This window comes from Siphateles boraxobius, unplaced genomic scaffold (genome assembly GCF_051911475.1).
Source record: "Siphateles boraxobius isolate OS27281-9 unplaced genomic scaffold, OSU_SipBor_1 204, whole genome shotgun sequence".
Taxonomy (NCBI): Eukaryota; Metazoa; Chordata; class Actinopteri; order Cypriniformes; family Leuciscidae; genus Siphateles; species Siphateles boraxobius.
Window position 1 is genome coordinate 3,591,414 of NW_027508816.1, and position 16,047 is coordinate 3,607,460.

Below are 16,047 nucleotides of genomic sequence, written 5' to 3' on the forward strand. Positions count from 1 at the left end.
CCCTGTTTCTCAGCACCTACCGAGAGACCCGCGACAAAGTGCTTTTAGCCATCAAATTGGGCTTGAACGGTTAAATACACATACTTTATACGTGTCAAAGAGACCATGCATTTGCAAGTAAACAGTAATTTATGTCTTAAGTGAACGTAAACAGTTGAGAAAGAAAACAAACGAGTATAATGGATCCGTAAAGTCAGTCTTAAAGTGACAGCTTCCAAATTTACCTTCTGTCGTTTATTAATGTTAATCAAACAAAACAAAAAAAGAGAATAAGTCTCACTGCTCTTGACTGAATCACTTTAGTAACTTTAATAAGAATAAATGTATATTTACACAGTAAAGACTATGCAGTTTTGTATACATTTGATTAGCCTACTTTTATGTAGTATTTCTAGTTCTTAAAGTTTGTCAGGTATGTCTTTTCATATAATATGTTTTTTGCTCTTTCTTTATCAGTGTTTACTTGCCTTCAGTAAGCAGAGTTTTTTTCAGGCTTTTTAAAATTACTTTTAAAATTGTGATAATTATGAAATTTTTGATATAAGATTTTGATCATATCGCCCACCCCTAATGTAATGGGTGATAAACATACAGTTCACTGACAGACAACAAACTGCTCCAAAAACTTGGTCAGGAACAACAACATATCTCAGGCCCTGTCCACACGGAGACGCGTTTAGCTGTATACGTACATATTTTGTATCGTATTTGCGTTTCGTCCAGACGGGTCCGGCGTTTTCTGAAACCGCTATTTTTTTAGACCGGGTCCCAGAGTGGATAAATCTGAAAATGACACCCTTGCGTTTTTGTGTATACGGCCAATCCGTACATTTTGTGAAACCATGATGTCATCACACCACGTGTCAGCATTAGTCACACACCGCTGGTTATGCGCACCCTCCAAGTCATCTTCTCCTTGTTTAGTGTATCTCTGTGGCAGAAATACAGCGCCACATACTGGTCTGGCATGTATACCACAACGTTTTCAGTCGGTTTCAGTGGTTTCGTGTGTACGCATAAATTTCTTGAGACGACGCCGTGTTTACGAAAAAAAATTTAGAACAAGGAAAAAAAAAGATCGGATAGGAAAACTCTGGCTCGTGTGGATGTGGTCTCAGTTTCCTTCTTAAAGTCACTGTAAAGGCAATTCAAAAAAAATATTCTAAACACATTATAAATGTTATAAATGTATTGCTAAAACAAATTACAAAGACTGTGAACTGTGAAGTACTGAATTGTGGAGTAAGACCGTTAAACAGTTTTTCACCATTGCTGCGTTACAGATTTTTTGGGTGGGGCTAAAACGGGGTCTTGATGACGCACTGGAGACCCTGAGCTCCTGGCCACGCCCCTACTTGATGACGCACTGGAGACCCTGAGCTCCTGGCCACGCCCCTACTTGATGACGCACTGGAGACCCTGAGCTCCTGGCCACGCCCCTACTTGATGACGCACTGGAGCGCCTGAGCTCCTGGCCACGGCCCTACTTGATGATGCACTGGAGACCCTGAGCTCCTGGCCACGCCCCTACTTGATGACGCACTGGAGACCCTGAGCTCCTGGCCACGCCCCTACTTGATGATGCACTGGAGACCCTGAGCTCCTGGCCACGCCCCTACTTGATGACGCACTGGAGACCCTGAGCTCCTGGCAACGCCCCTACTTGATGACGCACAGGAGACCCTGAGCTCCTGGCCACGCCCCTACTTGATGATGCACTGGAGACCCTGAGCTCCTGGCCACGCCCCTACTTGATGACGCACAGGAGACCCTGAGCTCCTGGCCACGCCCCTACTTGATGACGCACAGGAGACCCTGAGCTCCTGGCCACGCCCCTACTTGATGACGCACAGGAGACCCTGAGCTCCTGGCCACGCCCCTACTTAATGATGCACTGGAGACCCTGAGCTCCTGGCCACGCCCCTACTTGATGATGCACTGGAGACCCTGAGCTCCTGGCCACGCCCCTACTTGATGATGCACTGGAGACCCTGAGCTCCTGGCCACGCCCCTACTTGATGACGCACTGGAGACCCTGAGCTCCTGGCCACGCCCCTACTTGATGACGCACTGGAGACCCTGAGCTCCTGGCCACGCCCCTACTTGATGACGCACAGGAGACCCTGAGCTCCTGGCCACGCCCCTACTTGATGACGCACTGGAGACCCTGAGCTCCTGGCCACGCCCCTACTTGATGACGCATAGGAGACCCTGAGCTCCTGGCCACGCCCCTACTTGATGTCGCACTGGAGACCCTGAGCTCCTGGCCACGCCCCTACTTGATGATGCACTGGAGACCCTGAGCTCCTGGCCACGCCCCTACTTGATGACGCACTGGAAACCCTGAGCTCCTGGCCACGCCCCTACTTGATGACGCACTGGAAACCCTGAGCTCCTGGCCACGCCCCTACTTGATGACGCACAGGAGACCCTGAGCTCCTGGCCACGCCCCTACTTGATGACGCACAGGAGACCCTGAGCTCCTGGCCACGCACCTACTTGATGACGCACAGGAGACCCTGAGCTCCTGGCCACGCCCCTACTTGATGACGCACAGGAGACCCTGAGCTCCTGGCCACGCCCCTACTTGATGACGCACAGGAGACCCTGAGCTCCTGGCCACGCCCCTACTTGACGCACAGGAGACCCTGAGCTCCTGGCCACGCCCCTACTTGATGACGCACTGGAGCGCCTGAGCTCCTGGCCACGCCCCTACTTGATGACGCACTGGAAACCCTGAGCTCCTGGCCACGCCCCTACTTGATGACGCACAGGAGACCCTGAGCTCCTGGCCACGCCCCTACTTGACGCACAGGAGACCCTGAGCTCCTGGCCACGCCCCTACTTGATGACGCACAGGAGACCCTGAGCTCCTGGCCACGCACCTACTTGATGACGCACAGGAGACCCTGAGCTCCTGGCCACGCCCCTACTTGATGACGCACAGGAGACCCTGAGCTCCTGGCCACGCCCCTACTTGACGCACAGGAGACCCTGAGCTCCTGGCCACGCCCCTACTTGATGACGCACAGGAGACCCTGAGCTCCTGCCCACGCCCCTACTTGATGACGCACTGGAGCGCCTAAGGCTAGCCCCGCCCCTAATCGCGGGTTACTGTCAGTACTATTACTTACTACAGTCTACAGTTTGCTAGCTAGTAGGAGTGTACGATTCATTCGTTTTCTCGATGCATCGATTACAAATCCTGACGATGCATATGCATCGATCTTGAAACATGTATTTCGAATCGTGAATCGTTTATTTCGGTCAATATTCGATTTAAAATGCTAAGAATCAAATAATTTGCGATTCTATATCGATTCAGTGCTTTAAAACTTAAACATTAAATGACTACATGAGCGAATTGAGGCGTTGTGCGGCGTCATTTCACGTCCTCACAGCTCTCACATACTCGCTGCACCCTTACCATCTTTCACTGGATTTCGCTCGCGCTCGGTCCCATATAGATCTCATCTACAGATTTTTGAGCAGTCCATGTTTGAGCTCTCCTCAGGACAGCCATTGGTGTTCACATGAGCAGATGACAGCTCTCTATCGAGAAAGCAAGCCATTGATAAAGCTCCCATATCATTGCGCGGGCACTGCTTTGGAACAACGCGCTCGTTGCGCGGAAACGTCACCGTTATTTTCTTTAATATAAGATACTGAAGTTTTACGGAAATGGGTCATACCCGTCCTGAGCAGTTGAAGTAAAACCCCACTTATTCAAGGGTGCGCATTTATTACATGGAAAGAGAAAACGTATAATAGGTGTCTAAAATGCACACGCTTCCGATTAATCATGTATGATGAATGAAATGTAACTTAATGTCGTTAAACTGAACTGATGAAACAACTACAACATTAATTACACTGAAATAAGAGCGCGTGGTTTATCCATCAATCAGATGCGCATTAAAGTTGCATTATTAATAGTTACTATAGCACAAGTAGACACCCGGCGCGTTTTCTTTCAGAACCACAAGGAAAATGTTCAGTCGGATAAAGAGAACAAAGAGTAGCTATTCCATGAGGAAACGTTAGTTAAGGTTTAGTTGGGAAAGTTCATGGTATTTTCAGTCTCACAATGAAAGGATGTTTAATGTACCAGGAACACTTTAAGGTTGTGTTCCTACAAAATAGTTAGCATGATGAACTAACTATACTTTTAAAGCCATTTTAAATCTTGGTTTAAATTTTTACAAATGCTAATTTATAGGCTTTGGAAATATTTTTTATAATAATAGATTCATTAAAAACTAACATGAACTAACGTTAACAATAGACAAAATGTCGTTAATTTTTTGTTTTGTTCCCACTCTGACCCCCGAAGGCAGCTGTATAATTCACACCCTGACTAAGAGCTATTGGGGGAAGCATTTAAATAATCCTATGAATGCATATAAAAAAATAAGAATCGAATCAAATTATTCGAATCGCATCGAATTTTAATGTGAATCGCATTGAATCGAATCTTTCTGAATTTGCAAAAATCGTTCTTGAATCGAAAACCTATGAATCGTGAATCGAATCGATTCGCTGCCTACCCAAAGATTCACAGCCCTACTAGCTAGCTATGCGTTCGTCACGGAAATGCGTACTACCTGGATGTGATCACGTACAAAACAGATCGGTGTCCTTATTTACATTTCTGAAAAACGATCACATCAAGAAGAGGTGGATTAATTTTGTGAAGAGCCAGCTTGATGGAGAGCTGAGGATCACCGCAAACACTCGCCTCTGTAGTGATCATTTTACACGGGATAGTTTTCATAAACTTTCGTCTGAGACAACTGGGATTCACTGATAATCCGCTGTTACTGGTGAATGGGGCCGAACCGACTCTCTCCCGCCTCGGCCTACATCCTCCCGTCGCGCCGACAGCTGGTGAGTGTTAGTGGGCGTGGTTTCAGCGCAGCCAGAGGACACGCCCCCAGCGTTCGAGAGCAGAGACTACTGCTCATTTTTTTCAAGATTTTGATAGCTTATTTTATGTACATGCCGGCTTTTTTTATCATTCAAATTTGGCTGGGTGGCTAATAACACATTTTTCTGTAGTGTGACAAACTCAGAACACATACTTAATTTTGACTTTACAGGGACTTTAAACAACCTGCCAGTAAACAGCTGAAAACACAGCATCATTTGATGCCTGTATGTCATACAGGACAAGCAGAATGGAGAGTTTTTAAGAACACAGGTGGCTTGTCATTTAAGGGCACTAGTATTCTAGCATTTATTTTTAAGAACAGGCTGCAATGGAACATATTGAAAGCTGTCCTGGACTGTCATCTGTCTCTCGCTGCCAGTTAATGCGTCTCTGACTAAAGGAAAAGCCCTGTTTCAGTAGAAGTTCAGCTGCTCTCTCATATTGCTTGTTTATGGTACTGACATTAGGATGATCTGAGCGAGCATTTCCATGCAAAATAGCTATTGTCATGGTCAGCAAGCTATTTACAATATCAGTGATCAAAGTAGTGGTTTGCTTCACCATGTGATTAATTGGTGACTGAGTTGGAATATGTTGATTGTGCAAATTTTATGTTGTGGATGTTTGACACTGTTATGGTTTGACAAAATTTAATATGGGTCTGCTCTATGACCATAAGAAATTGAATGTTCTGCATTTTTTTTAACATTGTGTTAATGTCATCAAATTTGGATGTGCAAAAAGTTATTTTGTTTTTCCCCAAACCTGACTGACTGCACTTCAAAGTTATCATTGTTTAGTGAGTGTAAACTTACTCCCAGAAGTTCTGAATGATATTTCTTGAATTTAACCCTGAAACCAATTCTTGGGATTAGAGCGGCAATGCTGGCGTCATCCAGTAGCATGAAGCTTTCCTCATCCACTCCTTCCTCTGTGTTAGGATGAACAAGAACATATTTTGAGAATATGTGAAGAAAAAGAATATATTTTGTGTCCTAGTGCATTACTTCCCTTTTAAAATAATTTGATAAGTACATGACATATATCACTTTATCCTAGAAAACCTATTTGGTTTGAAATCATATTTAGTACATAAATAATACATATTTTATGTTTTGTTATCTTAATTACCTAAATGAAATATTATTTAACTTAAACTTGTTTAAACATTGTTCATGACTCAAAAATGCACTGTATCTGTTAAGAAAAGATTTTTCTTTTTAAAAACACCTTTTTTAAGCTTTGCTTGTCAATGACCCATTTATTACTAATTTAAATAGCTTACCTTGAAATGTTTCAATTAAATGGCAGAGGTTCCACTGTTGTAGTCTTTCCTTCACATAGGAATCCATTTCTCTAAAACATAAGTACACACATTTAGTACAACACATTATAAACGCAAAAACAGCCGTAGTTATGTTAGAAAAATGAGTATAATTAGAGGCTATTCCACTTATGTAATACATTTATTTAATAGAGTTACATGCATGACAATTTATAAATTGTAGTGGCACCAGTAACTTATAGCAGTCCGGAATATAGTAAATATGGCGTAATGCTATATAATGATTTGATTGACCTACTTTATCGACATACATGTAAGCAGCCATTGTTATTGTTAACGTTAAGTAATACATCTAAAATGTTTCGCTAGTCTTTTTTACTAATTAGTAATTACTCTATTACTGCTAGCGATCTAACTGTGATAATATAATCGATACAGGACAACAAAACTGACTTACAACTTAATGATACAAAATGTAACGTCTCAATACACAATAATTAAAGAGTTATACATCATAAAACGACATGGCTTACCTTTAACATTCATGTATATTGTTGACTGTCACTCAACCGTTAAAATTCGAACCGTCGCCGCGGGAACAGTGTTTAACCCAAAAGCTGGGTTGTTACTAAATATAACCCAACAATGTAAAGTTAACCCAGCAGTGACCCAATGTGTGTAACCTAGTGGTTGGGGTTAAAAAAAACAACCTAGTGTTTATTTTAAGCGCTATTAAGTAAATGAACTGGTAAATGCTGTGTCGCCCATGAAAGCTTGAACCCCCCCGCGGGAATCGTGTATTTTTGTGAAGGAAGAGCCATAGGAACGGAACGGCTTCTTCTTCTGTGGGTTAAATGGCGGGTCGCACACCAGCTTTAGGCGCATACCGCCCCCTCTCGTGAGTGGTGTGAAGTGATTTCAGTCTGTGTACAGTATGAGACCTATTTCATACAGTAGATGAGAGAGACTACAATATATTGGAGAATGTTGGTTGCCAGACAGTTAACAGCAGCCACTTCTATATAGTATTTGTTTTTCTACTATGGAAGTCAATGGCTACCGTTTCACAACAACATTCTTTAAAATATCTAATTCTGTGTTCAACAGAAGAAGAAACTCGTTTAGGTTTGGAACAACATGATGGTGAGTAAGTGATGAAAACATTTTAATTATTAGGTGAACCATCCCTTTAAGTCCATTATTCTTAGTGGATTTAAAAAAAAACCTTTATACATCAGGTTGACTAAATAACCAAGGAGGTATTCTCGGTGAAAATGTTATATTGTTTAGTGACATTCCTGCAGCCCTTCCTTTCCATGCAAAAACATATTCCTGCTAAATGTGTTGTCTCCCAACTCTATTAATGTTTTTTTTCTTCTTCTATTATTGATCTGTTTTATGCCCTTGTACATTGATCCAGTAAGCTACATATCATTGTTGACGTCTTATGTATATTGGAAACTCTCCTGGCTCAACTTGCATTGTTGTAATTGGAGTTGTTTGAATTGCACCTGTAATTCATGTGAATAAAATCTGACCTCTTTAGTGATGCAGATCCATATATCCATATACTACTACATCCATACTCAACAACAGACCAAAGAAGAGTACATATGGTGATCATTGATTGTTTGTCCCCATTCTTGGCTTACTAAACATAGGTTTACAGTGCTTTACTGCATTTCTGTTCGATGTTGACGTGCATTTTCAATGTTCTTAAGAACTTCTGCAATAATAAAAGCCAGCTGGAAAACCTCCGGTGAAATGTCACTTGTTGGTGTGTCGCTATCTTCAATGTCCTTTGGAAGCTTTAACAGCATTAACCCGTTTAATCCCAATTTTTTTCCTGCAACTTGAGTACATGCATTTTACTCCTTAGACCTTCCTAACACTCAAACATTATGCCTTTTTTGATTTTATGTTGGTTAAGTTAGTGAAATTTTAGGTTTTATACTCGGTCACAATAGTGACCAGTGGGAAACACCATAGTCAGAACTCATACAAATTCTTCAATTAGACCTATTGACACAATTCATTCCAAGACATCCAATACCTGGTTTTGTAATTTCGTGAAGGAGGCTTAGTGAGGTGAAAAGGTTGTCATGTACAAAGTTACACCCTGGAGGAACTTCTGCTTGTTCGGCTAGACCCCTATGGGCTAGACCATGACTACACTTGGGCCCTGTCCTAGGCCAGTTTCAGGGAGATGTGTGCACTCATTCAGTGCACTGAAGATGGACCGTACGTTGTAGAAAGGGTTGTTTGTGGTCATGTGTGGGGCACACCAATTGGTTGTCATGAACATCTGCCTAATCCTCCAGATAGTTCACCTCTGCATCGCCATTCAACAGTCTACTTGGCAAATGGGCCGTTTCACCAATGGTACTCCCTATCTGAGCCATCACTATCACAGTCACTTTCAATTGGGGGGGGGGGGGGGGGGGGTATGGGAGGGGGGTCACGTACGTCTAGAAGGTCCAACCCATTGAAAGTTTCTGGGATACTGATAACTGCATTGAACAAAATTATAAACGCAACACTTTTGTTTTTGCCCCCATTTTTCACGAGCTGAACTCAAAGATCTAAGACCTTTTCTATGTACACAAAAGGCCTATTTCTCTCAAATATTGTTCACAAATCTGTCTAAATCTGTGTTAGTGAGCACTTCTCCTTTGCCAAGATCATCCATCCCCCTCACAGGTGTGGCAAATGTTCAGTGTAGGATTGCCGATGACTACCAATACCTGTGTTTTCAATTGAAGCACTGTGTTATACTACCGGTCACAATTGTGACCGTAAACAAATTTACAAGTCTTACGAGCAAAATATATATATGCAGGAGTATAATTCTCAAAATATATCAGTAGTAGACCCTTTAAAGAATATATGTACAAAATAGTTCTATCTGTTCTAATTAAGATGTTTTACATACTACTTTTTGTAGTAGTTTGAGGAAGACATCTTCTTCTAGAGGTGCGAGCAAGAAGTAAACTGATCTGGTCATGTGACCTTTCACACTAGTCACATGACATTAATAGATTTTAATCAAGACAATCTATTTTGTCATTTAAAAGTTGAATTTCTTGCCCAAAGTCAATAACAACATTTTTAGAGCATCCAGAAATAAGAAAAAAGATGCGGTCACAATTGTGACCCGGGGGATTAAACGGTTAATAGTGTAATGCTTAGTTTATAATCAGAATATAGTCACACATAGTCACACCTAGCATTAATTTAGTTATTCAAGTGTAAGATGACATAAAAAAGATCAGTGTTCCTTATAAGCAAAATTCATTTCGACAATCAGTTTTCACACTTTAATGTGGAAAAAAGCATCAACACTGTAAAGCTTGCGCTGCACTGACTGACAGCTTCAGTGATTATAAAGCGAGGGAGAGCGCGGCGTTTGCGCTATTGTTTTTCATGACACTTTGTGAGTACTTCATACTTCACTTTGACAACATTTATTTTTAAACGTAGTGATTTTATAGTGATTTTTTTTATAGTTACATGTTTCATGTGTATTCAAAAGCAAAACGTGTGCAAAAAAATACTACAGAAAATAGTTCATTTGAGCCAAAAATGCTCCTCTGCCGCCATCTACTGGTTATAGTGTATTTTAATATATTTAAATAAAAGTGTTTCTGTCAAATGTTGTATTTCGAACATCTTGAAACATCCCGTTTTACAAATGTAGACAATCTCAGAAGGATGAACAAATAATGTTTTTAGTCATTACATTAAAAATAACATTTGAATGGAAAAATGTTGAGTGTGCATGTTAATTACAGACACCGTGTTTCTTATTACAACATTCCCATTCGATTCTTTATTGCAATCATTAAAACTGGTTTATTGTCAGATTTGGTAAGTGTGATAACTGCATTGAAATATAAATACAACTGTAAATGCCCAAGCGGAAACCAGGGAGTAACCGTGCATATGTTCAATTTAGAGTTAAACTATAGACCTAAATATTTGAGTGAAACAGCTTAATTTACGAACAAGAACAAATGTAGGGCGGGGATTGATTTTTACGTGGGGATTTCAATGTATAGTTGTGGTTTGCTATTGGTTGATATAGTTTGAGTGACAGGCTGCCCCGCCCTCGCCCCAGAAGAGAAGTCTCTGCAGGGGAGTTATTATAATTCAAGATTTCGAGGCACATGAATAAAAACATAATGATGTGCACGGATAAATAATTCATAATAAATACTGCAATATTCCATACAAAAAAAAATGGTCTATTTTGATTTCATGGTGATTTTAATTTTTCGTTGCATATATCAGACGTGCTTCAAAAATCATTTTGAGCTCGGTTTTACCCATTCGCACCTGCATTTACATTTTTGAGGTGATCATTCCTTATAGTCACATGGCATATAGCATCGCTTGTTTTATTAGATTATGAATCAAATACTTATCAGAGAATTAACCTGCGCGTTACGACGGTAATTACATTGAAGGAAAAACACACACACACACACACGAGCGCGCGCGTACAGTACAGTACGAAAGAATACAGTTTGATTTGATGAATCTATATTTATATGTTAATATTTTGACGAGATTAATGTGTCGTTTAAAATACACTGGTGTCCGTTTGGCGCGCTTGCGTTTCACACTCACTTCCCTGTTCTCGCGTCATCGTGACGTCAGTTCCGTGTTGTTAACTTCAGCAGAGATTTTTGACTGCTTTTCAGCACAGCTGCCCTACAGCACTTGCACAACTCATTTCCAGCTATTTAATCATACATACCTGCAGTTCACCCGAGATATTTGGTAATGATTTCGTTGACTATGTTTTTGATTAGTCATGTAGCTTCATTTGCAGTGTGTTCTTGAATTATGCTATTATTCAGTCATATGTGCATGACATGTGAATGCTCCTTTCTCTAGCAGAAGATGGCAGTGGACTGGTGGGGCTTCGCTTATGCTGCAGCTCTTGCTCTGGGGGGATTTATGGGGTATAAAAGAAAAGGTATGAATTGTGCTGTTGTTGTTTTCATGCACCTTTCAAATTGAACATGTGCAGCTAAATATTGAAGATATTGAATCTTAGTGCTTGACTTCTACAGGAAGTGTGGTGTCATTAATTGCTGGACTCTTCTTTGGAAGTGTGTCTGCATACGGAGCCTTTCGAATATCAAATGATCCACAGGATTACTGGACCTCTTTGAGTAAGTATAAAAACCCTTCTTTAGAAATACGCAGCAAATGTCAGCTTTGAACTTTCTCTTTCATTGCTTTTTTTATAGTGTCTGCTGGCGTACTTACAGTTGTGATGGGAATGAGATTCAGGAAATCTGGGAAGTTAATGCCTGCAGGGATCATGGCAGGACTGAGGTAAAGTGTGTGAGCTTGTGGCATTGTTAACTCTTTCACAGTTACAAATATACTATATTCTTGTGTTCAGAAGTATCAAGATATGGCTAGTATAGCTGGTAATGTGTTTTCAGCCATGATAATATGTACTGTATTTGCTCTGGAACCATTTAAAATGGGATTTTTCTATTTTAAACCGGGTGATTTCCCCCAAACAGCTGTTGTACCCAAGCAGATTCATGTTTAATGTAATCTTGAATTATTGAAATACAATATAGCCTATATGAAATTGGTGTTTAATTTTTTTTGATGAAACAATATTTTCATGCAAAATAAATGCTGCAGCCTGTCTGATATAGATATTTCTCATGGCTATGAGTGTGATATTGCTATCCAAGTATATGATACAGGTTTCATTCTTCGGGCCCATCATATATTCACGGGGGAAAAGTCAGTTTGAATAAGGAAAGCAATATCTTTGTCGTATCCTTTCAATGGTTAAAGCTGCCACAGATAATGCATGTGCTGCACTTTATTTGTACCATTTTGTTCGATTAGTATAGAGTTTATTTATCGGTTTTCCTTTTTTAGAATTTGAAAGATAATGAAGATGAAGTGAAGTGAAATCTCGAATTGTAGTCCTCGAAAACTCAAAAAAAGTATTTTCTATATTACAGTATCTGTATGAACTTTACATTTTACACTTATGCAAGAAGTAAACATCTAGTTGAAAATACCATGTTTCAAGTCATGTTTTCCCCACACTGTTTTTTTTTTTACATGAGCACAAGGAAGACTGATTGAATATTATCTTTTATTTATATGCTCCATAGTAATTACGATCAATATTATTACTGGAGAAAATACATGTGAAATGAAAATGAAATGCTGTGATGATGATGAATATGATGATGAAGATGATGATGATGATGATCTGTCTGAGAGTGTTTTCTGACGGTCTGTTCTGATTTCAGCCTCCTGATGGTGTTTCGGATTCTGATCTTCTAAGCGATCACTACGACCTTCCAGACAACATGTACTGAACAGCTGCGATGTTCATTTCACATTATTAAAATTGTATCTTGTACATTCCAAATAAATCTGTCCATGTTAGCGTCTCAGTTTTAATAAAGAAGCTTGTAAATAAGTTAACTTCTACTTAAAGACGTGGCTCAACACCTCCTTCACGGTCTTCACGTACACCTCGTCAGGCGGAGGCTTTCTTGCACTGCCAGGCTGCAGGAATTTGCTGATTCTTGGTAAGGCCTTCATTTTTTCCTGGAACGCCTGCGAAACAAATGAAAAGTTGTATAAAATTCATAATCATAATGCTAAAAAAGAGACAGATCACAGGAATTATCGGTTTGATTCATGGACTGAATTGGTCAGGCTTATTACTGTCTATCTGACAAACAAAACTGTGTTTTTTGTTTTTATGTGTTAAATATAAATTTGAATGTTTAATGAAACTTAACATCACTCTATTCTGACTGCTTGACGGTCCGCGTTTAAAGATACAGACATGTTCACAAAAAGAGTTTTTTGTAATAGCCTACTAAAACTTATGTTGAAAAATGGGGTCCCACTTTGTATGAAGTGTCTTTAACTACTTTATAATAACCTTTTAATGAATCATTTGATGCAATCCCCTTATTGTACATACATGTTTTTACAGTGTTGAACTTATATTTAAAAATACCTGCATTTAATTACAGCTGCAATTAATAACATCTACAATTACACTGTTGACTTCGTCACCCACCCTTAATCTTACCTGTATCCCCCTCAATATCAGCACAAGTGTTTTCCACATCAACACAATAAGATCACTGTACCTGATAATTACATTTCGATGCAAATACAAAGTAGTTAAAGACACCTAATATAAAGTGTGACCAGAAATAGTTTTGTTAAGCAAGTTAAGTCTAATTTTGGGGTTGATGGCCTGTGTGGGAAAGCGTGGAACAGATCACCTGGATTTTGGGGAAGGTTGACAGTATTGTAGGGAATAACTCCTGCAGCATCAAAGAAGCTTCCAGAAGATGAACGTCAGCGCGGCTCAACTGGTTTCCCACCAGGAAATGAGAGTTTGCAAGACCCTAAAAAAAGTCATATAAGAAAATGCACGATTTTGTGGATAGTAAATGCTTCAAAATGTGAGGAATGAATAGTCAGAGCTGTCAGTACCTTTTCAAACACTGGAAGGTAGCGCTCTTTTGCCTTTTGCTCTATATTACTGAGACTTTTCTGCTTGTTTTCAGGTGGTGTGAAAAAAGACATTACGATAAGCTCCATTAGATCACTAGTGCCCTCTGCATACATGTCAATCCTTCAGGACAAAAATACAGTGATAATTGCTTAGGTGTGGTGGAAAAACAAGGGAACTTTTTTCAATCTAGTTTCATAACAGTTACGGAACAAATTTGCATTAAAATTTGATATTTACATAGCCCGTTCTTTAAGGTCTTTTCCGTAGAGGTTGTATTTTCCAGCAATGTAATTCAGGATAGGCTTTGACTGCACAAGCTGCATCCCGTCTATTTCAACCAAAGGCACTTGCTGAAACATCAGGGCTCCATCTACAATACACACAGGAATCACATTCATATACAATAATAATATTAAAATATGATGTAATAATATATTAATAAAATAACAAAAGATGACTGATGAGGAATTTACTGAACTGACCATTCAGCAGTTTTTCATAATGCTCCCTCTTGGTCAAAAACACTTCCTCAAACTGTGAATACAAGAACAAAATAAAATCCAGGCGAAAAAACGCATTAATCTCGAGATCACATTACAATGCACACATTCAGTTTCTAAAGCAAGTGTGTTGTGATTGTCATATGCAAACAAACTACATTTATTGCACAGCCTTAGGAAAAGTACATATATGTAAAGTGTTAATCGATTTGCACTTTTTGCAACTGCCTTTTGTTTTAGCATAGAGATGGACAAGTTTTCCAGAGCAACAAACCTCGACTCCAACTGCGGCCAGAAGCCATCGGATCGACTCCATTTTCCCTCTTCCATTGAAGTAATGCAACACAACTTTCTCAGACATTTTCACAAAATAAAGCGACACTTCAGTCCAAAGCGTTTACTGGTGTGTGTGCTGTGCACTGTCAGGGTGTTTAATGTGGACTATTCAGTGTTGTGTAATTCGTGGGAGGTGCTGCATCGGGACAAAGGGCTCGTGAGTTTGCAAACTTACTAAGACGCACGTCTATATGCGAATTGTGAATACAAATGCTGATTTCACCAACCGAGTAAACAACTCTTTTCAGACAAGCGCGTCTGCTGATCAAATAAATGAAAATAAAGTAAAGCTCGTGATTTAAACAAAGAAGATCATGCTAGTTTATGACATGAAATAGTATGCTATTGCAAGCCGTTTTATAACTTACCGGTATATGACTTTTATAACGTTATATGACTGGTCAACTTATAACTGTGACTCTACAAAATACAATTATTTAACTGTAAAAAAACTATTTTTTTAATAGTTTTAACAACTATTTAAAATAAAAAAAAATATTTATTTTCCATTTAGTTATTTAAAAAATAAAGAATTTGTGCACATATTTTAGCAAGCATTGACGCATGCTAAAATATGTGCACAAATTCCTTATTTTTAATATGTGCACAAATCCCTTATTTTTTAAACTAACTTCACGGAAACTACATCTTTTTTTATTAATAAAAAAAAGTGTATTACAAACATTAGAGTAGCCTATACAAGAAAATATTAAATAAATAACAAATAGTTGCACACTAGGGCTTAATAGATTTATATAAAGATATTTACAAATAAGAACATTTACACATTTTCTAAGTTTACCACTGAGCAGTTGAGGCAACAGCAGGCGAATAATTGCATGGGCCGGTTGCATAAACCGGTATGACTAGTCTTACAAGTTAGACACCTTTTTCAGTTATACAGTTATACAGCTTTACAGTGATAATAGGAAAATAAAGTAAAAAAGATTGTTTTGGCTTTACAGCAGCTCTAGAATAAAGTTATTGTCCAGCTAAAGTTAGTTTTGATAGATTCACTTCCGTCGCAACAATCATTAGTTGTTAACTTAGGGGCCGCTAACATGACACCGCTCTAACAGAAAACCTTTAATGCGATCCGGACGCTCATTTGCACAAAACAGTGCCTGGTGGCTCTGAGAATTTTTATCGCTTCCGCGTAGCCACGTGAATCGGGATTATCCCGACAAAGTTTTATCAGTACAGAGGTAAAGGGAAGGAGGCCTTCACTAGGGAGAGACTAGTGACACTTCAGGGATGCGTTGTCGTCGTGTCCAGGCGCAGGTCCTTCATCAGATCCGGATACGGCCTGGATCCGGTGGATTGCGGTAAACCTCGGAATAAACGGAGAGACTAATATTAGCGTAGACGCCATCCTTCTTATGATGTACAAAGTACATCAGGATTTATGGGAAGTGTTCCCGGTTCCGGCTGACCTAATCTATGCAGCCTAACATTGAATTAT

The 16,047-nt window shown here is 39.8% G+C and overlaps 3 protein-coding genes across 4 annotated transcripts in view; 1 reads left to right on the forward strand and 2 right to left on the reverse strand.

Annotated features, from left to right (window-relative positions):
• Positions 1–7,062, reverse strand: part of LOC143745501 (uncharacterized) — a 33,038-nt gene extending 25,976 nt beyond the window's left edge. Inside the window, exons 1-3 of the mRNA XM_077237631.1 lie at positions 6,749–7,062; positions 6,216–6,286; positions 5,746–5,861 (exon numbers count right to left, since the gene is read on the reverse strand). Of these exons, the coding sequence (XP_077093746.1) occupies positions 5,746–5,861; positions 6,216–6,282 (183 nt within the window). The 5' untranslated portion in view covers positions 6,283–6,286; positions 6,749–7,062. The remainder of the gene's footprint in view (positions 1–5,745; positions 5,862–6,215; positions 6,287–6,748) is intronic.
• Positions 7,063–10,880: 3,818 nt separating this feature from the next.
• tmem14a (transmembrane protein 14A) lies at positions 10,881–12,653 on the forward strand. 2 transcript variants are annotated; one of them, XM_077237633.1, is made up of 5 exons: positions 10,881–10,997; positions 11,118–11,196; positions 11,294–11,395; positions 11,474–11,561; positions 12,515–12,653. In XM_077237633.1, the coding sequence occupies exons 2-5, from the start codon at positions 11,121–11,123 to the stop codon at positions 12,546–12,548; spliced, it is 300 nt and encodes a 99-aa protein (XP_077093748.1). In that variant the 5' UTR covers positions 10,881–10,997; positions 11,118–11,120; the 3' UTR covers positions 12,549–12,653. The 2 variants fall into 2 exon arrangements, with proteins under 2 accessions (XP_077093748.1, XP_077093749.1); XM_077237634.1 differs by having other exon boundaries at positions 10,908–10,997; positions 11,115–11,196.
• Positions 12,338–14,701, reverse strand: LOC143745502 (glutathione S-transferase 3-like). Its single transcript, XM_077237632.1, has 6 exons — positions 14,524–14,701; positions 14,232–14,283; positions 13,987–14,119; positions 13,728–13,869; positions 13,514–13,639; positions 12,338–12,827 (listed from the first exon to the last, which is right to left on the reverse strand). Exons 1-6 carry the CDS (start codon positions 14,608–14,610, stop codon positions 12,696–12,698), a joined length of 672 nt encoding a protein of 223 aa, XP_077093747.1. The 5' UTR covers positions 14,611–14,701; the 3' UTR covers positions 12,338–12,695.
• Positions 14,702–16,047: the final 1,346 nt, after the last annotated feature.

What these genes read in the sequence shown, in the direction of transcription:
- tmem14a (XM_077237633.1), top strand. Translation starts at nt 11,121, where the DNA reads ATGGCAGTGGACTGGTGGGGCTTCGCTTATGCTGCAGCTCTTGCTCTG. An exon ending in TATGGGGTATAAAAGAAAAG is followed by an intron (nt 11,197 to 11,293) that starts GTATGAATTGTG and finishes TGACTTCTACAG; the next exon opens with GAAGTGTGGTGTCATTAATT. An exon ending in GGATTACTGGACCTCTTTGA is followed by an intron (nt 11,396 to 11,473) that starts GTAAGTATAAAA and finishes CTTTTTTTATAG; the next exon opens with TGTCTGCTGGCGTACTTACA.
- LOC143745502 (XM_077237632.1), bottom strand. Translation starts at nt 14,610, where the DNA reads ATGTCTGAGAAAGTTGTGTTGCATTACTTCAATGGAAGAGGGAAAATG. An exon ending in TGGCCGCAGTTGGAGTCGAG is followed by an intron (nt 14,284 to 14,523) that starts GTTTGTTGCTCT and finishes TTGTATTCACAG; the next exon opens with TTTGAGGAAGTGTTTTTGAC. An exon ending in GACCTTAAAGAACGGGCTAT is followed by an intron (nt 13,870 to 13,986) that starts GTAAATATCAAA and finishes TTTGTCCTGAAG; the next exon opens with GATTGACATGTATGCAGAGG.